The sequence below is a fragment of the Falco rusticolus genome, chromosome W, assembly GCF_015220075.1.
Source record: "Falco rusticolus isolate bFalRus1 chromosome W, bFalRus1.pri, whole genome shotgun sequence".
Taxonomy (NCBI): domain Eukaryota; kingdom Metazoa; phylum Chordata; class Aves; order Falconiformes; family Falconidae; genus Falco; species Falco rusticolus.
The window spans coordinates 3,423,016-3,451,001 of NC_051209.1; the positions used below are offsets into that span (position 1 = coordinate 3,423,016).

The following is a 27,986-nucleotide window of genomic DNA, read 5'->3' on the forward strand; positions in this document are numbered from 1 at the left end:
CGAGATTATGCCTAACTTCCAAAGGTAGCACTGGAAAGAAGACACAGCTGAGTTGGAAAATTTTATCCTAAAGCAACTAAGAAACAAATGAACCTACTTAAAGCATAATTCTAAATTTACCTTTAAGTCGTTCAATTAAGTCAATTTGTCCAGAAGATGCCATTGTCTCATCTTCGATACTTCCTTGCAGCTGTTTTAGCACCTCCTATAAGAAATAAAGCCTGATTAAGAAATCCTTACAATAATAAATCAAGGTAAAACATCTTATCCTGCCCTCAAGTATACATGTTTGCAACAGCTACTGTGACACTAATGTAAACTATATTTAATGTAAGCAGTGATCAAGTCTCATAACTATAATTTCCATCAAATATATTCTACAGTATTTCCCCAAACACTGTCACAACATAAAGTCTATAGTGAATAATTCATCTTCTCTAATAATACAAGTTATCAGCTTCTTTAAAAGTTCTCAAAGTGAATATCACTTATCTCTAATTTACAGATGGAGAAATGGAAACACAAAGTACAGTCAAATTTCTTCAATCTGCATTCCTAAAGCCAGTCTTGTAAATATAAAATTTGGATACATAACTAAAAGTTACTAAAGAGTCACTCTGCAATCACCCATTATTTAATTACATGCTAGTACTCCAGGAAGAGGAAATCTGGAGTACAGATACATTAACTACGTCTACACTATTTTGCAGAAATAATTCTGAAGATCAAGCTGAGGTCAAGTTTCCTGACTTAGAAGTTGCCTGACTCATGGAGTACTGTAAGGGTACATCTACATTAGTATTTTAGCTTGGATCAGTTTTAAGTCAGTCTCACAGCTGCCCCTACCAACTGTACTTTGCTTCAAATTGTTAAGTAATTTCAGAGTGTAAACTAAATCCCTTTCAGATCAAACTAAGTGAGCAAATTATACTCAGACCATTAATGGTCATTCACTCCATGTGACCAGGCTGGAGCTAGACAAAAAGTAAATGCCCTTGAAATACGTAATATGGATACTGTGTCCTCAATGTAGTTCATCTACAGCCAGCTGCACAACAAAATGTATTGGGTTTACATGGCAAGATTTTGGTAGCAGAGGGAAGACTGGACAAGGCTGATTCCAGCCAGCTCCACTGGTCAAAGCTGAGCCAACCAGTGAAGCTGGTGGCACGTCTGTGAAAACCTATTTAACAAAGGATAAAACGCTGCACAGGCAGCGTGTGAGTATGAAAAGCGAGGAGAAAACAAACAAACAAGCAAACAAACGAGAAATAATCTTGAGAACACCAAAATCAGTGAAGAAGAGGGAGGAGGCACTCCAGGCACTGGAGCAGACACTGCCCCTACAGCCCATGGAAAGGACCACACCAGAACAGATATCCACACTGCAGCCCATGGAAGACCCCATGCCAGAACAGGTGGATATTCCCTGAAGGAAACTGCAGCCCATGAGAAGGAACCACACTAGAGGAGACTCTCCTGACAGGAACTGCAGACCACAGAGGGCCCATACTGGAGCAGGTTTATCCTGAAGGACTGCAGCCCATGGGGAAGACCCATGCTGGAGCAAGAGAAAAGTGAGCCACAGTGAGAAAGAAAAAAAAACCATAACTCCTTCCTCCACCGCCCTTTTCCCATGCTCAGCTTCATTCCCAACTTCTCTGTTTCTTGGTGCAGGGGGGGAATGGGGGGGTTGCAGTCAGTTCATAACAGTTCTCTGCTGCTCCTTCCTCCTTCACACTCTTCCCCTGCTCCAGCGTGGGGTCCCACCCACAGGATACAGTCCTTCACAAACTTCTTGAACTTGGGTCCTTCCAACAGGCTGCAGGTAGATATCTGTTCCACCCTTAACCTCCATGGGGACAACCTGCTTCACCACGGTCTTTACCATAGGCTGCAGGGGAATCTCTGCTCCGGCACCTGGAGCACCTCCTTCTTCACTGACCTTGCTGTCTGCATAGCTATTTCTCTTACATATTTTTATTCCTCTCCCAGCTGCTGTTGCAGAGCAGTTTTTAACCCTTCTTAAATATGTTATTACAGAGGCTCTACATACATCGCCAATTGGCTAAACTTTGGCCAGCAGTGGGTTCATCTTGGAGCTGGCTGGAACCGGCTCTATCAGCCATAGGGGAAGCTTCTGGCATTTTCTCACAGAGCTACCCCTGTAGCCCCCTCACTACCAAAACCTTGCCACATAAACCAAATACACTCATCAGCCGACTCTATTCTTAATTGGCAGTGAGTTAATTTTCCTAAGTCAAGTCTGTTTTGCCCATGATAGTAATTGGTAAGTGATCTCCCTGTCCTTATCTCGACCCATGATTTTTTTCATCCTATTTTATTCCCCTGTCTTGTTGAGGAAGGGGAGTGAAAGAGCAGCTGGGTGGGCATCTAGCAACTAGCCAAGGTCAACCCACCACACTGCACTGAAACAGACACAACCTTTAGGATCACGTGTAGTATGATAAAAATCACTACTCAGGAAATCTCAGCTGTGCTTGTGCTTTTAAGTACATTCAAGGACATCCTCATTAGCCATAGGGTGCAACCATCTCTATATGTAACATATGCCCCGTCAGCAAGTCAGACAAATAATCAAGGCTCCTACATTATCTGACATAAAGTCAGACAGATAGCATTTGCAGACAGCAATCTTCGCTTAAAAGCCTAAAAGGCTTTGATATGTAGAGCGGTCTTTGGAGTATTTCAAGCTTCTGAAAGACCTGTTAACTCAGGTAAATTTGGAAATAGCTAGTGGACCCCTTTTTCCTGAGAACAGCACTGTGATGCAGGGGAAAAAAGAAAAACAAAAAAACACCAAGAAAAACTCAGCCATAAAACCAACCCAAAACATCCAACCTTTCTTCCCACTTCCTTCTTAGAAGTTGTCTTCTCACCTCTATACATGACAGTTCTGTATTTCAAAGACCATGTTCAGGATACTTTACTATATTGTGAGTCCTCTTGCTTCAAGAGCAAATATTAACAGCTAAGCAAAAATACTATCACCTTTTCCTATGTTATCAAATTACATGACTGATTGATGTCCAGGTAGCTAAGGACTGCTCTCTCTGAATATGAGGTAACAAGTGCTCAACATCAGCATACCAGATCACTTTTCTCAATTTTCTCTGCTACAATTCATTAGTTGAGGTTTTAACTTTTATTTTTTAATTTTTCACTTTTCAACTGTACATGTTTTTTTATTTTTAGTCAACACATAAAAAGCTCCATTATTTCTTTTCCATAGAAACACTGTTTAGATAACAATGTCATTATTAAGCTATGTGTTCTGGTTTAGAGCTTTAACATTGTCTGACAAGTACAAGTAGCTGTTTTAACCAGAAGGACTTACACATGTAATAGTTCCTGCAGGAAAATTACATATGCATAAATTGAGTAATGCATACATCTGTTTGGTAGAATGGCAAAAATAAGAAAGTGAATGCTAAACCTTATTCAGTTTAAATTTTTTGTTTTGACAGTATAATATTACCCTTATGTTTAACACATAACAAATAAAGGAAAATATATAAGGAAGCAAGTGAAAACTTGTCAGAGAAGTTCAGGTATGGGGATACCTAAGAGTTAGAAGATTTCTCATCTCTCAAGCAATAAATTGAAATAGTGGAGATTACACAGAAAAGCAGCATTGGCTAACAAGTCATATTTGCTTGACTTGCTGCAAAGAGGGAACCTATCACAGAGGAACTTAACGATCCACAAACAAACAAGATGTGACTGGCTGACAAACTGATGAGACTGTTGACAGAAGGGAAATCATTTGGGTGAGTGATTTTCATTATCCAAATCTCATGATTACTCTAGTAAAGGAATTCTTTCTTAGGCTGCAATCTGCTTTTTCTTAAAGCCAAAGGGGTCATACTCAGATTTTCCCAACTGCTGAAGAGGGTAGTACAGCTTATATATTACAGTCAACAGTACAAAAGTTTCATACTCTAGTTACTTTAGAACACTGATGAATATTACTTCTGACATTTTACTATATCTATTTTATCCCTTTGTTGTAAAATTTCTATTGTTAACACTTAAATTTGAGACAAAGCCACAAACATGTTCCCTCTATAGTTCAGAAATATTCCTAAGCTCCAAGCCTGCAATTACTATGGAGATTTTACTATATTTTTTTGGTACATCAAGAAACTATAAACCACTGTGCTATAACTGACTATTTCTTAGCAGAAATTAAATCAGATATTTCAGATCACCTGGAAATCAGGCTTCCAGTGACAGTTTTGAAGCAATGCTAATATTCTAATGTGTAAAAGAACGCATGCAGAAATACCTAGCATACTAAATTCAAAATTCAAATATAAACATTTCAGTTACACCAGTTTGCTTAGTACCAGTAGCCTATTCAATAATAGCAATTCCATATCAAGTATATCTAATTTAACGTAAATATTTCTCATGTCTTGAATACTTTATTTTCATATTATAATTTCTTAACATCATTCTTCAAAAAGCATTATTTCTGTATACCTTGCTAAAACATTCTACCATGTGCGATAACTAAAAATCTTTTCTCCAAAGATAAAAGGGAAAAGGCAAGACAAAACTAAAAACATTCTTCCTTTGGAAACAAATTGGAAAGTCACAGAATAGTCAGGGTTCTAAGGGACCTCTGGAGATCATCTAGTCCACCCCCCTACTAAAGCAGGTTCTCCTAGAGCAGGTTGCACAGAGTCGTGTCCAGGCAGGTTTTGAATGTCTCCAGAGGAGACTTCCACAGCCTCTCTGGGCAGCCTGTTCCACTGCTCTGTCACCCTCAAAGTAAAGAAGTTTTTCCTCATATTCAGATGGAACTTCCTGTGTTGCAGTTTGTGCCCATTGCCCCTTGCCATGTCACTGGGCACCACTGAAAAGAGCCTGGCCCCATCCTCTTGACACTCGCCCTTTAAGATATATGTAGACATTGATAAGATCCCCTCTCAGTCTGCCCCAGGCTAAACAGGCCCAGCTCCCTCAGCCTTTCCTCACAAGGGGGATGCTCCAGTCCCATCATCTTTGTAGCCCTCTGTGGGACCCGCTCCAGTAGTTCCCTGTATCTCTTGAACTGGGGAGCCCAGAATTGGACACTGGCAGAGCATGGGAAACTTGAAAAGTCCTTGACTTAGTATAAACATTACCTAGCAACAATTAAAAACATCAGTGTGTTATCAACATTATTCTCATACTAAATCCAAAACAGCGCTGTACCAGCTACTAAGAAAATTAACTGTCCCAGCTGAAACTAGGGCACCATAAAATGGAGAAGGTGAGTTAAAAGAAAATCTGATCACCTGCCTACCTAATCAAGGAGGTTTTGGATAAAAGGAGTCACAAGTTTTGAAAGAGACACTCTTCTCTGTAGTCACGTTAAAGTAAACTTCAGTGTTTTGACAAGAAGAATAAAGGGTACCAATAGTATCTGAAACTTTATATACCTATAAGGGTAAAATTCTAAGAAAGGTTGCAATTCAGCCACTGGAAAACCTGGTATAAAGGATCAGCATTTACTGTTCTCTTAAGGAAAATAGACCATTAAGTCCTACTTTCATACAAGGATAATAAAGATCTCATATCCAAAAACTATGACAGATTATCTAAATGCTGCAAGTCAGTTTGCTCCTGTGATATGGAGAAATAGTGTGAAATGGGGATAATGGACATCGATTGTGATTGTATGTGTCTGCTCAAGGAATGTGGGTATGGTGACTAGTCATGGGTGCGGTGTCTGGTCACATAGGCACACAGCTCTGAGGAGACAACTACAGTTTTGAGGAGACCCCTGCCCCTCTTCCTCTAACAAAGGGGAGACGGGGAGACGCCTGCCCTTCTTTCTCTAACAAAGGGGCTATCTAAAAGAGAATGAGAAAAGATGAGAGACATTCAAATGTTATCTAGAGGGAGGGAGTGCTAAGTCTCCTTGCTGGAGAAGATCGGATGGTCACAAGGACATGAATCACCTGAAGAAGATCAGATGGTCACAAGGACATGAATCACCTACAAACCTGCAAGACCACCACATTCCAGGCAAAGGACTGATAAGCTAATTAACATACGAAGTGGGGTTTAGGTAACGAATGTGTATAGGCGTTAATTGAATATTCATTTGTTTTATTGTATAAATGTGAGATGGTTCGTCATTTCGGGCATGCACGCTTGTGGAGGAGCGATCCCCCGTGCATCTGCGCGCAATAAACATACCTACTTTATAACTTTCGAGTTATAGAGTCTAATTCCGCACGTCATTTTGGCGAGCCAGGCAGGAGGATTTCTGCTCGGCTGAGGGACCAGCTGCGGAGCGGACGCTCCTAGGCGCGCCCCGGGAGATTTCCTCGGAGGAGCCTCCTCTTCTCAGCTGTTCACCCGGGAGCAGAAGAGAAACCCCTGGATCCACGGATAACACGGTATGTTTAGTAACGGGGCGGCTGGTGAGACGCACGGAGACGTCCGGCGCGCAGCGTAGTCCCCAGGAGGAAAGGTACCTTGGGAGGGGGTTTGCTGACCAAGGGGTGGCCGCTAGCGATCTTGAGGGCAGATCGAGCAAACCCGAGGTTACTGCCCTTCCTAAAAGCCCGGAGGCCTCGTGACGGAAAGCGGGGGGCGGGACGGGATAAGGCGGAATCTCACAGTAACAAGAGGGACCTCACAGCAAAAGTAAAAGGGAAACTTTTGCGTAGGAAAAAGAGGAAGCTAAAAACTTCCTTTAGGTTGTTTTAAGAATTGGGGAATTCCTGGAATGTAACAACTGAAATAGCGCTCTGTGTCTTGTATGTTCTATGTGTTGTCTTGTTATATGTTCAAAACTCGGAGTTATGAAATGTATGTTGAAAAATACTAACATTCTGGTAATTCGTGGCAAATAGCGGAAAACTTAACACTCTGCTTAAGACCAGGAAAAATTGGTTTTTGTTTATTGTTTGGTTTTTGACAATTGTTCATTGAAATGCATACTTTGTGAACTGTTAGTGTTCCTAAGAGTTTGTACATAAGTGCACGGTACTGTATAACATACTGCTTGTGTGACTGCGGGCTGCCCGGAGAGTGTGAATGGTGTGATTGAGATGCGCATTTTGATTTTTCGTGTATAGCTTAATTATTTTGACTGAGTGTGAGTGCAAGAGTGCTTGAGAAAGGCGTTTGAGTGCAAAACGAGTAAGAAGCTCTATCAGCGTTTCTGACCTTGGGTGGCTAAGGCGGCCGGAAAGAAAAAGAAAAAAACAAAGTAATTAAAATTGCAAAATGGGAAATGGAAGGAGTAAGCCCTGTGAAAAATCGCCCTTGGGTTGTATATTAAAACATTGGAGTGATATCGTAGGACATGGTGGTACCGAAAATAGAAGGAAATTGGATAAATATTGTAATCAGTGGTGGCCTTTGTATAAATTGGAGAGTGATGCGAAATGGCCTCAGGAGGGAGGAACGTTAGATTATAACACTCTCCTGCAATTAATGTTGTTTCTGAGGACAGAGGGAAAATGGGATGAAGTATCATATGCAGACATGTTCTTCGTCCTCCGGGACAAACCTGAGTGGCAAAAGGACTGTGGAGTAGTACCCCCTCGGGATCCTATGGTACTAGCACTAGAAAGAGTGTGGGATTAACATCACCTGATCTTTGATTGTGGCTCTAGAAAAGGATAGGAAAAAAACCGAGACCTAAACTAGAAAGATGTTCTTGTTGAAATTTTTGTGTTAAAAAGTTCAGGTTGCGGTTTCTTCTGTGGAGCAACCAGAATGAAACATGTTGTAAGATATAAAAACTTGTACTGCTGTATGTAAAACCTGAGGCGTGTGTGTGTGTAAGTGTTGGGGTGAGTTTGTACAAACCCCCGTACCCCCTCGAAGGTGCGACTGAATCATGCTGGGATGCAAGGCAGGATGTTTTCTGTTTGCCTGGGAAGGCCTGATATGTAATAACACAGATTTAAAGCAACAAGGAGCAGATTTGCATTCAGGGTAAGAAAGAGTTAAAACAGAAGTGCTGCTGCAGAGGCAGGCTTGTGTAACCTGCAGAGCAGGAAGAGCATCTCCTGCCCCGAACCCTTCTGCTGGTGAGGAGGAGGGGGTTGCTGTTGCTGACAATTGAGCAGAAGGACCTGACAATGTCACCTCAATTGCTGCAGCATTTGCAGTACAACAGGACCGGTAACGGCCCCTCTAGGGCAGGGAATGGGTATGAGGTGGAATTTCAGTAAATACAAAACCAACTTACTTGTTAAACTTCAGTAAAAAAAAAAAAAAAAATAAATTTGTTACAGTTGTGGGAGCTGTTGGCCACCAGGAAAACATCCTGAAACCTTTAAAGTACAAAGTAAAAAAAAAAAACAAACACAAATAAGAATGCCAAATTCACTAAAATCTTTGTTGGCATGAGATTTATTAGAACATCTAGACGTTTAAAGAAGGGGAAATAAAATTAAAAGTTAAATATGATCAAGTAATTGAAATATTGAGCTTATCTTTAATTCAACAGAAAAGAGGAAAAGAGGACCTCCCTGAAGTAAAAGAAATTTTTAACCAGGTGTATCTGAAAATAAATTCCAGGAAAGGTGAAAAATGCTTTACCTGTTACAGTAAAAATGATAAGGGGGAGGCTTGCCCAGTTCAGATAAAAACAATATCCCTTGGTCAGCAAGGCTGTGGGGATATTGGCAGAAAAGCTGAAATAAAATACACTCTGTAGTAGTTCTACTAATGTAAATCTGTGTGTTTTGCCATGACAGTGACTTGTTATGGGATGTGCAGATGAAACTCTGCATTGACAACGAAGTACAAGGAATAAGGTTGGTCAGGTGCCTCCTACCATAGTCAAGGGCAAGACTGGGTTGGCCTCTGTGTTTGCCACCAAGAAGAATCTTGAGCTCCGCTGTTGGCTGCAACCCAGTAGGCGTTGAGCGGTGGGAACATATGCCATGCCAGACCTTGATGTGAGGAATGGCCCCCTCTGTTATAAGAGGGTCATCCAGGAAGGAAGAACATAAGGTGGCCCATAGAGGCACTGATTTGGAAATTGGAAACTGCCTGGCCGACCGTGAGGCCAGATGAGTAACAGAGGAGGTAGGAAAGGAGGAATTACCCTTAATACCAGATGATAAAATCCAAACTGTAAGTACAGATCAAGAGCCAAACTATTCTAAAGAAAACTTAAAGGTAATTCAGGACATGAATTATAAAATAAAATTATGTAAGTGGACTTATTTAAGGGATGGTTGTATAGTGGTACCATCCAATTTAATATGGGCCACAGCCCTATTATTAATAAGATGCATTGGGGAGCTGATACTTTATATAAAGTCTAAATCAGAAATTGAAAGGGCGAAACTTGTATACTGTAATAAAACAGGTGACTCAGCAATGTGAAATGTGTTTACGCAATAATCCCAATACAGCAAATAAAATAAAACTAGGGAACATTAGCAGAGGGAATGTTCTAGGGCAACATTGGCAGATCGATTTCTCGGAACTTCCTTGAAAAGGGGGGTATCGATATTTGTTGGTACTAACAGATACCTTTTCAGGTTGGCCAGAAGCCTTCCCCTGCAGAACTGCTAAAGCCCGGGAAGTGACCAAAATACTACTCCAAGAGACAATACCTAGGTTTGGAGTCCCAGCAGTAATGTCCTTGGATAGAGGACCACATTTTGTGTCCAGAATAGTACAACAGATCAGCCACCATCTAGGAATAGATTGGCAATTACATACCCCATACCGACCACAATCGAGTGGCCAGGTGGAAAAGATGAATCATCTAATCAAACAACAGATTGTCAAGTTAGGCCAAGAAACAAATCTAACTTGGCCCCAGTCTTTGCCATTAGCTCTTACACGAATTCGAACTAGACAGAGAGCAAAAGAGGGGCTTAGCCCATTTGAAATTTTATATGGACGACCCTATGGGGTACAAAAGGGGATGTCTTCACAGACTGGTGAAGAAACAATGACTTCCTATATGGTGGCACTAAACAAACAATTAATAAGAATTGAGAAGCATGTGATGGGAACACGCAGTAGGGGTCTGGATGGACCTGTTCACGATATACAACCAGGAGACTATGTATACGTTAAGTGTTTTGCAGATAAAACCCTGGAACCACAGTGGACCGGACCTTTTCAAGTCCTACTCACCACCTACACTGCAATCAAGGTTGAGGGACAGAATTCTTGGATTCACCATACCCGGATTAAGAAAGCCCCTGCAACTTCGTGGAAAGTAACCCCAGATAAAAAAGAACTGAAACTCAAATTTACTCGGACAAATGGGAACAATGTGGGTGGCAATTAAAGCTGCAAAGTGGGAAGCCTATGTAAACAGGCAGAAAGCCCGAAGCAGCCGTTCTCCTGAAGAATTCCCTTGCTGCCGAGAAGATGGTACACCCCGTGGCTCGAAGCAACCGAGTCGACGGGCAAGGCAGAGGAGGAACAAACTGTGGAGAAAAGAACCAGAACAATGGGACACTAAAGCAACAATGGCCGAACTTCCCCAGGACTGGAGTAGTCCAGGACACCATGTCTGAACTCCGGAAAAGGTTAGATCAACGTAAGAAAGATCGTGAGGCGGGCAGGTCATGGTATGAAAACTGGTTTAATATCTCACCTTGGCTAACCACTTTGTTGTCTGCTTTAGCAGGACCACTTATTATGTTGATTCTGGGACTTATATTTGGGCCTTGTATATTACGCTACACTTTATTAGAGAACGGTTTGACATAGCTAAATTGCTTATTTTAACTACGAGGTCTAGGGCAAAATATAAGAGTGTATCTATTAATGAGGATGAAGATTGTTGCGAATGCGTTATGCCACGTGAAAACTACGCCTATTGTAATTGTGAGGTATTACCTTGTGAGTGTTATGATAAATGTTGGGATTGTGGAAAAAGGTTTGTTCGCAGTGCCGAGAATGAAAGCAGCGTCTAATAAACAATAATAGGATAAAAAGAAAAAAAAAAAAGGGGGGATTGTAAGAAACTATGGACTAGGGTATTGTTTATTAAGATTTATGTTAAGCCCAATGTAAAGATTAGGCAACAAAAGATAAGATAACCGCCAGGTGTCCAGGATGCCGCTTGTGCATATGAATGAAGGGTCAACACCTCCACTACTTCATGAACACGAAAGTAAAAAAAAGGTATAAAAAGGGACTGTTTGAACTGCTCAGGACGGCAGTTGGTGGAGCGCAGACTCCCCTGTCGTCCAGCGCTGTTTTTGCTCATATTCTACTTGCTATAATTAATAAAAATTTTAATTGGATTATGATCCGTTGTGGTCTCAATTTATAACAGTATGGTGACTAGTCGTGGGTGCGGTGTCTGGTCACATAGGCACACAGCTCTGAGGAGACAACTACAGTTTTGAGGAGACGCCTGCCCCTCTTCCTCTAACAAAGGGGAGACGGGAGATGCCTGCCCTTCTTTCTCTAACAAAGGGGCTATCTAAAAGAGAATGAGAAAAGATGAGAGACATTCAAATGCTATCTAGAGGGAGGGAGTGCTAAGTCTCCTTGCTGGAAAAGATTGGGTGGTCACAATCACCTGAAGAAGATCGGGTGGTCACAAGGACATGAATCACCTGAAGAAGATCGGATGGTCACAAGAACATGAATCACCTACAAACCTGCAAGACCACCACATTCCAGGAAAGGGACTGATAAGCTAATTAACATACGAAGTGGGGTTTAGGTAACGAATATGTATAGGCGTTAATTGAATATTCATTTGTTCATTGTATAAATGTGAGATGGTTCGTCACTTCGGGCATGCACGCTTGTGGAGGAGCGATCCCCCGTGCATCTGCGCGCAATAAACATACCTACTTTATAACTTTCGAGTTATAGAGTCTAATTCCACACGTCACCTGAAACATTCTGAACATCAATTTTTGTTTTTATAAAAACTTATGCTACAATATTCAAAACTAGAAGTATTACTTTTTTTTAAGATTTTCTTTTAAATAAAGACACTAAACTACTCTGTTCTGTAAAGTTGCTAAATTGCTAATCGGCCTGTTATTCCTGTTATGATTTGTATGTTCATCCTCTTAAATAGTCATAAAAAGATATTATAGGAAGTTATATTTGCACAGAAAATAATTTAATTACAGTTTATGTTAAAAATCACTCATTTCTAATAAGAAATAAAGGTTTCTCATTCTCACAAATCCAGCATGACAGAAACAAGATGAAAAGCACTGACATCATATTAAGCACACTTTTTACCTTTAATACTGCTAATTTAATTACTAATCAACCACAGGAAACATACACAGCTGCAATAAATCTAGTAGGTTATATTCTATTGGCTTAAAATTATTTATTTTCCAACTACATTATCTTATCTTTGCTTAACACTGCACAAACACATTCACAACCTTCAAAATATCTTAGTATTTGTTTTTGTATTTAGTCAAAATCCATTCCAATCCAATATAACAAAGCATCTCAAGGTTTATTACTGTCTAATTAGTAGAAAAAACTCTCTCAAATATTATCCACACCAAAAATAAACCATTCTTGGACACCAAAGTAAAAAAAAACCAAAATAAAAGAAGAAAACCCCACATCTCACAGAAAATTATTAAAACTAAAACCTTTATGAGGACAATGATCCAAAAACAACAAAAAAAACAACCACACCAAAAAAACAACCAAATACCAAAGAAAACCCCTCTAAAAACAAACTATGAAAATACAAAGCAGCAGCACATGATTTCCCTAAAACAAAAATTTAAATATTGCTTTCATTTCAGTATGAATTTAGGTAAAGTTTTTGCCATTCTTGCATCTTTTTTTGTTGATCTCCATCTATTCATCCTGTACAAGAAAATAACAATTGCACCTGTAAGAGTAAAAAGCAAATATGTAAATTACATCACTGGTTCCCAAAGCGTTTGGACTGAAACAGAACAAGGTCTTACAAAAAAAAAAAAAAAATTAGTCAGGATGAATTTGGTACAATGCTCTGGGTGATGCTCTGTTTGTGTTGAGAAAGGAATGTACTCTGAATAATTAGAAAAGATAAAGTGGGCACCTGAAGGAGATAAGGAGACTATCAAGTCAGGAAATCGTTGAACAAAGAAAACTGAAAAAACAGAAGTGGAGGTTGAAAGTCCTTCTGATTACTTTTCTTGTAATTATTCCTAAACACAGCGCTAGAACTACACAAACTATGAAGCAAGCAGTCTCTTTCAGTGGAACAAAGCCATGACGTACCTCCTCCTAAAAGCTTATAAAACTAAAATTATCTCTTGACCAAAGAGAATCCTGCAATGATCTCAAATTTATTTCACCCAGACTCCAACTCCCAAGATCATTCCTAAACCATCTTTCAAATTCAAGATAAAGCAAAGCGAGGTTTGAACACTTTTCAAATACATATGAAACAAACAAGGTAAAGAAACAGTGTCTCACTTCAGGTCCAGGAGCAAACAATCATGAGGAATAGACCAGGTTGGGATTTTTTAATAGAATAGAGATATTATTTAAAAAAAAAAATCAAATTAATCTAAACAATCCTCTCCCCCTGCCACCCCACGCAAAGAGAAACATACTGAGTTTGGTGGAGGTTTTTTAGGATACATTTCTCAGGTCCAGGAAAGCACTTCAGAAGAAAAAATAATGAAATATCTCCTCAAAATATACTAATCAAGACAGTTTTGTGGAGTCTGATAGAATCACTGTTTGGTGATCTGCCACATTAGAAGTAAGGACATAAAAATGTCCCACATCCCAAATCAATAACCCAGAGACCACCTTATAAAGATGGCATGTTTCCAAGTCACTGGAAGTTTAATTATACACACAAAAGTCAAAGGAAAAAAAACTATATGGGGAAAAAGAGAAAAGACTTTGTCCCTTTTTCAAGCCATGAGGAAGATCACCTCTCCTACTCTTCACTCCCTTATTATAGACTGCAATGACAAGGAGAAAGGGAGAGGAGTTATTAATAAATTTGTTATATCATCATCTTAGTAATAAAAGTGACAGATCTAACTCGAATTTTCCGATACATAGTTAAGCCAATAAGCAATTCTTTTCAGAGTTGTTAATGCCAAATATAGTTTCAAGTAGCTGGTGTAAAAGACTAATTTCACTTCAATTCAGAAAGTAAATTTCATCTTACAGTGTAATGCAAAAATTAAATGTAACTAAAAAATATGTAGTTCTTTCAAGTATTGTCATAACTAATGACAGTAATTGAAGTACTGAGGCCTGAGCAACAGGACCTGAGCCCAAGTTGACCTTTAGATGAAGCCGCCAACCGAATGTTTTATGTTTTATATATATATATTTAGTATCCAATCATTCACAAAAAACGCACAATCATTAGTGAAAGATGTAACTTAGAATATAATCATTATCAAAGATATAGTGCATCCTTCCTCGCTTAGAGGCATGCAGTCAAGGCTATGAAACCAGATACATGGCCTTGCTTGAAAACCGGTGGTTAAAATCAATTAGATAAGGGAAACTCCCTTGGTTCCTCCCTGAGCCCTGGCCAGGTTTTAGAGGAATATGAGGAGAGTGAAACCAGATGTTTCTGCATTTGAAAATAGGTAAGCTTGTTTATTTAACAGTATTAAAGCTGGATCCTCTTACAGTGACCTCACCTATAAGTGGGTGTACTGTGTAAGATCTCCCAATTGCTAGGAAAGACTCTCCAAATCCTTGCTGTAACTGGGGCTCCCCAGCGACTGTAGATCTGGATGATAGTAAAGTATTAAGGCAATTGGTGATGTATCTTTCTTAACCACTACAGTCTGTCATATGTAGCAGTGATTAGACACATTACCTTGTCTTGTTTTATTCTTGCTGTATTATTTCACTTACTATTCTATTACTTTAAATGTAAGTAAAGATAAACTCACTACTTTAGGTGTCCATCTCCTTTGTGCTGACCCCATCTACTGGCAAAACAGTAATTCAAAACAAAAGAAAAATTTCCTCCTGAATATATATGAATATTCAAATATTATAATTAATATATAGCTCAATCTAGGTGCTAGAGAAAAAGAAAGTTCTATTTAAATATACTTTAATTTCTACATTCATCAAATGAGCACATTTCATATAATTATAAAGTAACAATAAATCTACCACATGAACATGGTAAAGCAAGGAAATGGGCATACAAATGTTGTTTTAAGAGTATGCTTACACTATACAGTAGTATATGCAGACAGCAAAAATTTCTAAGCCATGTTAGCTTAGGTAGCAAAAGCATTCCAATTTTCCCAGCTGTAGCACCAAGAAACAAGATTTGCAAACTCAGGAAGAGCACTACATTAATGCAGCTATATTGCCTGTGAAATTCTACCTTGTTCAGTGCCACGTATCACACAAACATAACTGTACCCACAGATGGATTTTGATCAGTAGGAAGATAAACTCCATTTGAGCTTAGTGTTTCTTCTTGGATAGGTGGCTCTGAAGACCTACACGTAGCCAATTAAACACTAGACAGACCGTCCTGGTTTCAATTGGGATAGAGCTTATTTTCTTCTTAGCAGATGGTACAGTGCTGTGTTTTGGATTTGGTGTGAGAAAAATGTTGATAGGACACTGATGGGTTTTAATTGTTGCTGGGTAATGTTTATACTAGGACAAGGACTTTTCAGTTTCTTGGGCCCTGCCAGCCAGAGGGCTAGAGGGGCACAGGAAACTGGGAGTAGACATGGCCAGGACAGGTGACCCAAGCTAGCCAAAGGGATATTCCACACCATATGATGTGATGTCACGCCAAGTATATAAACTGGGGGAAGAAGGAAGGTGGGGACATTTGGTATTAGGAAGACAAATACCATAAGTAACCGCTATGCATGATGGAGCCCTGCTTTCCTGGGGATGGCTGAATGTCACAGCACTATCAAAACTAGCTGGCTGCAACAAGGCTTTAATACCATCCCATACCAGGTTAACTTCAATAAGTAGTTCCCATGCCTTGCCCCAGCACAGCCACCAATCCCCCACAAAGTTTCAAAAGTTCATCTACTGTCAGTGCTGTTCTCTCTCTCGCTACTTGGCAGGAACCAGCCACAGCTGCACAGTATCCACATCAGCCAACCCACCACCCCTGAAGCAAGCCCACAGCTGTATATTATCAATGTTAATTAACCCAGCTTCATTCCTCTACAATTCCTCTACAGCTGAACACCTGCCTGCCCATGGGAAGTAGTGAATTAATTCCTTGTTTTGCTTTGCTTGCATGTGCAGCTTTTGCTTTCCCTATTAAACTGCCTTTATCTCAACCCACAAGTTTTCTAGCTGTTACTCTTCCGATCCGATCCTCCATCCCACTGTGGGGGGAGTGAGTGAGTGGCTGTGTAGTGCTTAGTCACCATCCAGGGTTAAACCACAACACAGACACATTTGGGTGAAATTAGTAAATATAAATTTAGGCCTTGGGAGAGACTAAAGACTTGTGGTATTATTTTAAAATGAGTTTTTCTTTTGGGGATGTTAAGTAAATATTGTAATAAAACTAAAATTTTTTATACTTACCTTAAAACACTGGAAATATCCAGTCCCTCCACTATTTTCAGAAGGTAAGCAATACTTGCTTCATCAAAAGCTATGTCAACAGACCAGACTTCCTGCTGGGAAGTACAGCAGTGGTAAAAATGATAGAGCTTATCATGACAGACCAGAAAAGAAAATATGAAAATGGAAAGGTGTATCTAAAAGCTGTTTTGAAATGTTTAGTTTTCAAATTTCAAAAACAATTAATCAAATTATTATGAAAATAGTTTTCCCTTACACAGCCTGGAAAGGGATTTCTGTAGGAATCTAAAAACACATAACATTTTTTGAGAAACTACTAGTCTATTAAAACACTCATACATAATCAAAACCAAAAGACAATAACAGAAATGATAATACACAGACATATAGGTTGCAATACCTTCATATTAGATGCCTCAGTTTCCAGCTTTGTCAGGTGATCTGAGTTGTCCTCTAGCTCCTGTCGGAGGTTGGAGTTCTCCATCTTTAATGCCTCAACTTGCTTTAACAACTGGTCATATGAAGCTACAGCCATCCTGGGCTACCCTCAGTCCTTGAAAAATAAGAAATGATACTAGGCTTAAACATATCTAAACATAAAATTACATCTCAGTCTTTCCCATTTACCACTCAACTTACTAAACATTTCATTCAAATCCATGAAACCAAACTATAAGTGCCTAGAACTAACATCACTTCAGTGGCTTTTTTTCAGTAGGCTTCCATTTGATACATGATTCAGCAAATGAAAGATGATGATAACAATTGCTTTAGGTATTAGGGGAAGCCAGAATACACAAGGAGAAATCATACCATTATACAAAAGCATCCTTACTTTTAAGTACTTCAATTATAACAATAAGAAACTAAGGAGATAATAGATCATATTTAATCATTTTGAGTAGCCAACAAGCACTGTCAAATTGTGCTTGCAAAGTGCTTTGCTTTCAAATAACAAAAATAAAAGGCTTCAAGCAAATTGTTAATTTCAATTGACTTGATAAGACTCAGAGCAGAATTTAAAATTGTCTTTAGACAATCTATTGCTATAACTCACTTAGCACATGAAAATTGGAAGCAAATCTGAATAACAAGGTTTTTTTAAATGTATTTTTACCTTCTCCTCCTGATAAAAGTTTCCAAAGCCCCCTCTTCCCTTTGTGTAATGTTTGTTGTTGTTTGGCTGCTTTTTTTTTTTTTTATGACATGGAAGTGGGACATCAGTGCTAAGAGACAGTATTTTACTGTTGACTAGGAGTCACTTGTTGATTTATTCAGATGTCAAGTATTACAACTCCACAGGTTTTCAGATTAAAACAAAACTATTTGAATTAGTTGATTAATGCAAGTTGAGTAATCCAGAACATCTCCAATTTTTATTAAATAACAGATGTCCAAATGGACAATAAGCTACACTTTGCTCTAGGCCCTCGTCAGCCATACAGGGTTCACAGCCACATATTTCCTCATTCACAGCAGAGACCATATAGCAAGTCCAAATTAAAGCAAGGAATGGTTTACACTTGGCCCTTTAGTTTGAAGCTGTAACACTTTACACCATACACAGAAACATATTCACGATCCATGGGGCTAGAATCAGTTTAATTAAGAATAAATACAACTTCACTCCAGGTATGAAGTCACTATACTGGGGAGTCGAGAGGAAAGGAAAGACTAAGAACTGTTTGTTCTGATACCAATTTCATACTTTATCCAACCCAAAGGAAAATGCATGAGAAAGAACACAACCCACCTTTTGTAAATTCACTATTATGATTGAGAGTCAAGCACCCTTTTGCACTCTAAATCTGGATCTAGACCACTCTGCAAAAAGAAACTCAAATGGAAGAATGGAGATAACCCCTATTGCTAGATTTAAACCAAGAAATAATTTCAGGGATGCAGGAACTTCAGGCTTTAACTCCATCAATATAAGAAACACCTAGAATCTAGGTCTCCTAGATCCCTAACCTATTTTCTCATTCTTAGGAGATAGAGAAGAAATCTCTTACCAAAGTAAAATGAAGTTACAAGAAATTTCACTATGCGCTGTACTGAATCAGCAGTTTGCATGAATACACATATCAAAGCAGAATTTCAAGTTGGATATAACTCAGACACTAAAAAAAAATTAATCAGCAGTCTAGATTTATGCAAATGTACTGTTAAGACTTAGACATGCATTTTTCTACATTAAGAAAAAATTAATAGTTATAACTGCACAGGAAACAGAAATTTAGATGTGCTTTTTTTAGTCTGAAACCCCCAAAGAGATAGGCAAAATCACCAATGTTCTCTGAAGACTTACAACTTTATATTGAATGGTGATTTTTTTATTTGAAATTAATAAACAATATACACAACATACCCTGAAGAAGTTCTGTTTAAGAACCCCAAGCTCAACAATTTATGATATATTAATTAAATTTATTTATGGAAATATTTCAGCCTCCATTACTAGGTTTTCGTCAGTCATAAATGCTATTACTACCAGAACTTCCTGTAGAACAAACTAGTCTTTTCAGTACAAAGTTAAAGAATAAAGTGTAAAACCTTAACGTCTTTTTCTCAACAATATAGACAGAGTACTAGCACTGTCCATACATATAGACAATATATTTTCACTACAACCTATTTGTTTCAACTTTAAAAAAAATCTTCAACTGAACAATTGTTTAGTCACACATGGTAACTGAGGCTGATTTTTTTTTTTGTTAGTGAATAAGCTCTATAGCTACTTCAGAGATCAAAACTCAGTGGAAAAAACAAAACTATTTTCTCCAGTAATGCCCAATTCAAACAATACTGAAGTCAACTGGGATTCCAGTTCATTACACTGATTTTGGATTATGAACTTCCTTGAAAGAACAGTAAATCAGACCTCTGACTCGCCAATAAGGAAACAGAATTTAGCATTCTACTACCACCACTACTGGTAAGCAGATGTGCTAACAACCAAAGATTTTTCACATTGTAGCTACTATTCTTAAAATAACAAATTATGATCATTGTGCCTACAGTTCATTAATATCTAGATTATAATTTAGTAGTTAGAAAGAACTATCAACTCTGATTTCTTTCTACAGCTGCAAGTTTTACCCAACTATCCTGTAATAAGACAAATATCCTTATTACTCTTTACTATTCTATTAGTTATTATAATTCACTCACAAGCGACTAATGGGGAATTGTTTCAAGGGCATGTCACACTGAATTCAGGATAAAACCAAACTTATTCAGTGGTAGATCATACTGTCATTAAAGCATATTTTTGAGATTTTCAAATTAGTGTCTTATTAATCTTTTTAACACATTTTAAAACATCTGTTGAAGTACTAAGTCTAAGGGTTCTGACTTGCAAGAGATTACTACTAATGCTGGGATGGCTAGAACAGTGCCTGCCCTACCCATCTCTGCAAGGTGAAAAGAGAGCTCAGCTGCTCATATAGCAGCTACTGAACCACCTGCAGATTACTTCCTGACTACTAATATAATCTGAAATAAGCATGTGTTTAACTTAATATGCTGGGCCATTAACCACAATGGTTCAGTTACTCTATGAGTATTTCCAAAAGACAAGCAGAGCTGACACAGGCAAAAACCCTACACAACTGTTCCAAAGTAAGCCAGCTCCACCCATTAATTTCAGCCATAAAACTATATAAAAATTGCACGTTTATCAATACACTTAAAACATCAAGAAAATCAAGTAAGGTTTATTTTGCCCTTTTTTTTTTTTTTTTTAATATATCAAACCATGCTGACTTGCATCAATTCAATTGCTCTGTTGCCCAAATCTTTTATCAGTTTCTCCACTCTTCTATCTGAAGCTTGATGTTACATTAAATAATCTACGTATAGATATCCTTCTGCTTGTCCTTTTTCAAATCTGGCAAAATATCAGCAGTCTTCCAAGTCTTTTTTTGGTATTTAAGAATTCATCAAAGTATTGCACCTCTAATACTGTGTTCAATTTTGGGCCCCTCACTTCAAGAGAGATGTAGAGGTGCTGGAGTGCATCCAGAGAAAGGTAATGAAGCTGGTGAAGGTTCTGGAGCACAAGTGTCATGAGGAGCAGCTGAGGGAACTGGGGTTGTTTAGTCTGGAGGAGACTCAGGGGGGAACCTACAACTACCTGAAAGGAGATTGTAGGCAGATAGGGGTAGGTCTCTTCTCCCAGATAATAAGCAACAGGACAAGAGGACACAGCTTCAAGTTATGCCAGGGGAGGCTTAGATTGGGTATTAGGAAAAATGTCTTCACTGAAAGGGTGGTCAAGCATTGGAACAGGCTGCCCAGGGAGGTGGTGGAATCACCATCCCTGGAGGTGTTTAAAAAATGTGTAGATGTGGTGCTTAGGGACATGGTTTAGCGATGGACTTGGCAGTCCTGGTTAACAGCTGGACTTGATGATCTCAAAAGGTCTTTTCCAACCTAAATAATTCTATGATCAGTGGGATAGAGACTATCTTATCCAGTTCAGTTTGGAGCAAGTTTTCCAGGCCTGCTAATTTAAAAATATTTATCCTTCACAGGTTTTAACACTCTCCTTGTATACTCACTGAAAAATACTCCATCCTCCTCAGGTCATAAAAGCCCATTATCCCGATTCTTTCCAGATAGAGCACAAAACATATTTGTGCCTTTTCCAGTATCACACTGAAAAATAACAATATTTCTACCTGGTGGCATGCCTAAGCCTTACTAAAATGGCTTTTGTGAATCTATTTAATCTTTCCGTCCCTATATGCATCAAAGAACAAACCCAAAAATGCCTACTCAGTAGAAGGGTATAGAGAAATCATACAGGACTTGTAGAGGAATGAAGGCAAGTTAATTAACATTGATAATATACAGCTGTGGGCTGGCTTCAGGGGTGGTGGATTGGCTGATGTGGATAACGTGCAGCTGTGGCTGGTTCCTGCTAAGTAGTTAAATAGCTCTAAGGGGGATGGAAGAGGAGTCTTAGATGAAAAGGGAGCTGGAAGAAGCAGAGGGAAGAGAGAAAGAGAGAGTACACCCCCAGCTGTAGGAGAGACCCCAGGAGAAGCAGGGAGCCTGGATGAAGAGAGGCTGGTTGGAAGAGGAGCCTGGAGAAGAGAGAATCTGGACACTGCAGAGGCAAGAAGCAGGGTGGACTGGCCTGAAGAGGACTGAGAAGCAGCACTGACAGTAGATCTACTTTTGTAAACCTTATGGGGGATTGGTGGCCATGCTGGGGCAAGGTGTGGGAACTACTTATTGAAGTTAACCTGGTATGGGATGGTAAAAGCCTTGTTGCAGCTAGCTAGTTTTGATAGTGCTGTGACAGAAGGGAGGTTATTTTGTTTGGGTTTTTTTCCTCATCTGGTCTATGTAGCACATGGACATAATGAATACTAAGAGGGCTCTAAGGCTTTGGATATATTTAAACAGAATGGAGAAAACAGCATGGAATAAGTGTCTATGAATGGAACAGCGGTGTTATACATCTCATACCTTCAGTTCTTCTCATTTGTTTTGCATTAAGTGTGCCCAGGTCATCAGTCAGAGATATGTGGGAAGGTGTAGAAAAGTCATCACAAACTACTCTTTGGTTGCTCACAAGGTGGTTGTTTTAGTAACAAGGACTTCATTGCAAATTCAGTAAGTTAGAGTTGTCTTTGTCAAAATTTTTTTGTGCATCACTACTAAAGAGGAGGAAAATGTTTTATCAGTTTCTTGGAGTCTCCTTAAAAATACAGAAGCTTGGTTCCAGGAAACTACTCTGCATATTTGTGTACTATCAAAGAACTGTAATTGTGATAAAATATTCAGAAATTAAGCACATTAGAAATAACAAAAAAGGGAATAGCAAAAAAGTTTTGAAATAAAGGTGTACTTTCAACAGAACAGTAAGGAAAAAGACTTGTTAGAATCACTCTATATTGTATTCTTCATATATATGCACAGCAATTCAATAAAAATACTTCTCTACCAACTGAAGAGTTGTACATTTCCTACTACACCTTTTATAAGGCATCTTTCAACATGACTATCCAAACCAGTCTAAACTGAGTTTTTGCTGATCCCTTAAACTATTAAATTAAGGTTGTAGTCAAAGTCCTACACTTAAGTCACCAGAAAAGACTTTGTGTTTACTGCTTGACTGTGTTACTGTAAACAAGCAGTTCAGCAGTAGGTGTCTTACACCTTGGTTTTGCAAAACCCAAGATTTTAGGTCATTGTCATTAAAGTCCAAACTGCTAGAATAAAAGCTGCATATTTGACAAAAAGAAAGAAAGGACTAACCCATTAATGTTTCCCAGAGTATTCAGGTTAAGTCACAGATCTAAGCATATCTTTGCAACATTAAATACATTAAGAAGTCAGGGAATTTTAGGGTTCATTAAACATACAACATTCCTCTTACAAGAATCCTCAGCATTTTTGCTACTATATAGCTCACAGGTGGCCACCTATTAGTGCATTTCTGAATGCAGCAGTACAGCCCTGCTTCCGGTCCCTTTACAGCTCTCATTTTCCAGATAAGAGAAAAAGCTGCTGCAGCGAAGTGGAGACACGGCCCCAGGCTGGTGCCACACACAAGGGAGCTCCTTACTGTTTCACAACGGGACATGCATCATCCCCAGAAAAACACGTCCAAATTCCGATCCCACAGGCAAGGGCTGCGCAACCTGAAATACCTACCTCCCCTCCCCCTTCTCCCCATCGCTGCAGGGCAGCAAGCTGCGCCAGAGCACAGCGGTAGAGGCTTTGTGACCCTTGCCGGCAGCTGTCGCTGTAGCAGCATTAGGGGCCAGGACAACCTCAACCCTGCTCGCCATATATCCCTTCCCTTCTTCGTTATCTGATGCTCCTGCTGTTCTTCAATATGGTCCTCCTCCTCCCCTCTATGTCAGCGAACCTTTTTTTTCTTTTTCCACCTATTTAAACCACAAAAGCGCTTTTTCTCCCTTTCTGGCGCCGCTGCTTCCGTCACAGGCGCGGCTAAGCACCGCAGAGAGCCGTCCTCAGTTCCTCCTATAGCAAGGCCACCAGGAACCAGCAGCGCTACGCCGCCGCGCTCACTCACCCCATCTCCGCAGCCGCTAGAGCTTCAATCGCGTTACAGTCGACCCCACCCGCGACCAGCGGCTGCGCTAGTGCCGCGACCAATACGGCCCAAGTCACGTGCCGCCCGGCGCCGCCGCACAGCCAATAGGGCGGCGCGCCCCGGAGATTATCGTCCTTCCCTCCCGCCGGAAAACAGTTGCGTACCGTGTACTCTGGGCTATCGCCCTAGGTGAGAGGGCTCTGGTGAGAGCCCCTCCCTGAAAACGTACTTTTCGCCACATTTAGCACTTGAAAGGACGGCGAGCTGCTGCTCTCGACACCGGGAGCAGCTCTGCCAAACACAGCACGCGTCGCCGACATTAAATATTTCAGAGGGGCTAACGAGCATCCGTGCGGACTGGACAGCACTGTCACGGGGGGGGGGGGACGACACGACACGCTTCTCCTGAGTGACTACCGCATTCCTCTAACGCGGATTCATCCACAGCCTTAAGGGACACAAAAAAAATAGTAAAATATTAAACCCACACCGATTAGCTGCCAACAGTAAAAAGCAGGACCCAAGGGTACACCTCTGCCTGAAAATTAATGCAAACGAGGCTAGACAAGTTAAAACACTAGTTGCATCTGAATAACTCTGTGCAAAGACACTTTCATTCCAGAATAACAAGGCTACTTTAACCTCAGCCAATATTACAATGCTATGGAAAGGACACACCACTAAGTACTTAAGCCATCTCAAACCTGTTGCCAGTCTAAATACACCTATTATGCACACATTACAGAATATGATTTCTGTTAACATGTGACCAATACCCCCTGCTCCTGACCCCTGGTAGCATGGTTAGCATAACCAACGCCATTTTCTAAGACAAACCGCCATAACATGCAAGTGTGCTGATCACATATCACTCCCTTCTCTCTTCCCCTTTTCAACACTGTAGTTGTCACCAGGATGTGATGGACCCCCATTATAGAAGAGATAAACCCCCTGTCAGCATTAGGACCAGCATTGTTGCCAGGATGTGGTGCCACCCGATATGGAATAGGGAAGCATAACAGCACATGAGGTATTGACTATAAAATAAAGCAGCTGCAACTCCTAAGCAGGACTTAAACCAGAACTGCTGCTGGATGGCAAAACCCATGATCTCCCAGTAGTCAGGGATGCCTTCACCATTGTCGTCTTCTTCTAAGGATTGAGTGACTCATATTCTTTTAGGTAAAGTCTGAATCTAGATTATGAATACTGTATCACATGCTGATTATTAAGAATTTTACTCAATCTGGTGATTTAAAAGTCCAGGTGACTAAAAACTCCAGATCATAAGAAAGCTACACTGATTACCAGAAACTCTGTTTAACTGAAAGCTATGCTAATTGCTAGAAATTCTGTGTAACAACAAACTAATAATCCCCAGAAGAACCTGCCTGTCCCTATAGTGTTAAGCAACAACATATGCTCATATTCCAACTTTTGGATAGGTTTTGAACCATTGAGAAGGCAGGCAAGATGTTATCATAAATACAAAAGCATCTCCAATTCTGTATTTCAACATTAATACTTACTCTCTAGTCATGGGTAAGACATTTAAATTCTCCCTGTGTAAAATATCACAAGTATCTGCATTACTCAGGTTGTGAAGATTATCATTCTATTTTTCCTTTCAATAAAAGAACACAGCATTGATAATATTTGGATATATAAAAAGTTTCTACATGTACTAGAACAGCCAAAGCTGAGCCAATCAGCAAAGCTGGTAGCATCTCTGTGAAAACATATTTTAAAAAGGGTAGAAAACACTAGACAGAGAGGACAAAGGGAACAAGAAGAGAAAAACAGAGGAGAAAACCAAGGCTTCCATTTGACAGTCTTTGCTTTGTTTGAACAAAAAAGTTATTTCTTTAATCCTTCAAGAACTGCAACTCCTTGGAACACGTGCACACATAAAAAGTTGCAATGACTATAATCAAGTCTCACACTACAAAGATTCAGTCAATTGCTTAAGGTCAGGAAAGTAAGTCCACCAGCTCTTCTCTCAGGACCAATACAGAATTTGATTCATCATTAGTTGTCTTCTGTGATAGTAGAGATGAGCCAGTGCAGGATTGCACCCCTGGAGAATAGACTGGTGCTCCCAGCAAGCACAAAGCACCTTCACAGATGTGTAGTGGTCTACTCCCATGACTGGAGTGCTTCAATGGAGGAATACAAGCTTTTTAGGAAGGACAGGATGGGAAGATGAGGAGGGGAAGGTGTCCTTTGTGAGACAACAGCTGGCATGCATCAAGCCCTGCCTAGGGATGGATGAGAGGTCACTTCAGAGTTTATGGATAAGGATTAAAGAGAAGACAGGCAAAGGGAACAGCATAATGGGTGTCTGCTATGGGCTGCCTTCTCAAGAAGAACAAATGGATGAAGCCCTCTACAGACAGATAGGAGCAGTCTAGCATTTGCAGGCCCTGGTCCTCATGGGGGAACTTCAACCACCCTGATATCTGCTGTGGAGACAACACAGCAGAGCATAAGCAATCCAGGAGGTTCCTGGAGTGCATTGATAATAACTTCCTCCTCTGAGTGATAGAAGAGCCAATGAGAAGGGCTATGCTGGACCTCACTTACCAACAACGAGTGGCTTGTTGGGAATGTCAAAGGCAGCCTTGGGTGCAGTGACCATGTGGATGGTGGAGTTCAGGATCCTGAGGGCAGGGAGGAGGGTGAAAAGCAAGCTCACAACCCTGGGCTTGAGGAGAACAGACTTTGGCCTCTCCAAGGATTTGCTTGGAAGAATCCCATGGGATAAGGCCCTGGAGGGAAGAGGGGCCCCAAGAAATCTGGTTAATATTCCAGGATCATCTCCCTCAAGCTCAAAAGCAGTCCATCCCAATGAATACGAAATTAGGCAAAAATGCCAAGAGACCTGCATGGATGAAGAAGGAGCTTCTGGCAAAACTCAAACATGAAAAGGGAAGTATACAGAAGGTAGAAGCAGGGAGAGGTAATGTGGGAGGATGCAGTGGGTTGACCTTGGCTGGCTGCCAAAGCTCCACCCAGCTCCACTCTCACTCCCCCTCAACAGGTTGAAAGGAGAAAATAAGATGGAAGAACTTGTGGGTCAAGATAAAGGCAAGGAGATCACTTACCAATTACCATCACAGGTAAAATAGACTTGACTTGGGGAAAATTATTTTTAATTGGCAATAAGTTACATTTGACTAGGACATCGAGAAACAAAAACTAAACACACCTTCCTCCTCCTTCTTGACTCCTCCACCATCTTCCTGTCTCCACCACCACGAGCAGCACAGGGGGAGATGGGCGTTGTGGTCAGTTCATAACAGTTCCTCTCTGATGCTCCTTCCTCTTCATACCTTTTGCCTGCTCTGGCATGGAGTCCCTACTACGGGCTGTAGCTTCCTTCAAGGTATATCCACCTACTCCAGCTAAAGTCTTCAATGGGCTGCACTGTTGATGTCTCTTCCCCCCAGCATTCTTCACTGACTTTGGGGTCTGCAGATATTATTTTTTTTTTGCACACACTTTTTTCTCACTTCTCTCTCAACTGCTATGCAGTGTTTATTATCCTCTGTTAAATATGTTATCACAGAGGTGCCATCAGCTTCATTGATTGACTGAGCTTTAGCGAGTAGCAGGTCTGTTCTGGTTTTGTCTGGCACAGGGAAATCCCATAGTCTCTTCTCACAGAGGCCACATCAGCCTGCCGCTGCCCCTACCCCCAAAAACCTTGCCACATAAACCCAATACAAAGGAATATAGAAACACTGCCTGAGCATGCAGAAACACGGTTAGGAAAGACGAAGTCCACTTAGAGTTGATTCTGATGAGGAGAGTCAAGGGCAACAAGAAGGACACCTGTGGGAAAATTACTTGGGGGGGGGGGATTAGAGAAAAATGGGACCCAATAGAAGTATAGTATTACAGAAAGCTTTTTAGAGTAAAACATAGCCATCGCCTTCAGGATAGTTGGCATGCACGGAACCCACATCACCACGGTTCCCTAAGCAACACATCCTGCCAGCTCGGCACATGCTGATAGGAGTAACAGAGGATGGAGCAGAGTGGTGAATGATGAAAGATGTGCCACATATCTAAAGAATGATATATTAAGTTGGGAAACATCCAAAGGCCCTTATTGTTGACATAAAGGATGTACTAATTGCTAATCCCTTGGATTTTTGTTATCTTTAAGGCGGCCATTTGGTCCTAAGTTCTTGTTGTCTGTGCAACATGGCAAAGACAAGGACTTTAAATCATGGTCACTAGTTTAGCGAGGAAGAGTCTGAGCAGAGACAAAGAGGTAAAAAGTTCACTGGAGGAAGACTCACAATCTTCATCCTGAAGACCCCCAGACGACCACTCCTCAAGGACATTGTGCAGGCGCGAGATATGTAAATGAGTCCCCAGAACGGTAATGAATATGTAA

The 27,986-nt window shown here is 40.3% G+C and overlaps 1 protein-coding gene and 1 long non-coding RNA gene across 6 annotated transcripts in view; one reads left to right on the forward strand and one right to left on the reverse strand.

Annotated features, from left to right (window-relative positions):
- Positions 1–120: 120 nt before the first annotated feature.
- The window catches only part of LOC119140641 (adenomatous polyposis coli protein-like), a 34,290-nt gene continuing 6,424 nt past the window's right edge, over positions 121–27,986 (reverse strand). For 2 of the 5 annotated variants that reach the window (XR_005101666.1, XR_005101667.1), the window contains 2 exons: positions 16,907–17,059; positions 121–205 (listed from right to left, as the gene is read on the reverse strand). Coding sequence is in view for 2 of the 5 variants with exons in the window: in XM_037372133.1 (XP_037228030.1) it covers positions 12,811–12,844; positions 16,507–16,601; positions 16,907–17,041 (264 nt within the window). In the remaining 3 variants the exon portion in view is untranslated. Of the gene's footprint in view, positions 206–11,990; positions 12,845–16,506; positions 16,602–16,906; positions 17,060–21,984; positions 22,176–23,560; positions 23,662–27,986 lie in introns of those variants that run through there. The other 3 variants (XR_005101668.1, XM_037372134.1, XM_037372133.1) reach the window with 3 other exon arrangements.
- Positions 10,194–27,959, forward strand: LOC119140643. Its single transcript, XR_005101669.1, has 3 exons — positions 10,194–10,503; positions 15,550–15,555; positions 27,948–27,959. It is a non-coding gene; the product is annotated as an uncharacterized LOC119140643 (long non-coding RNA).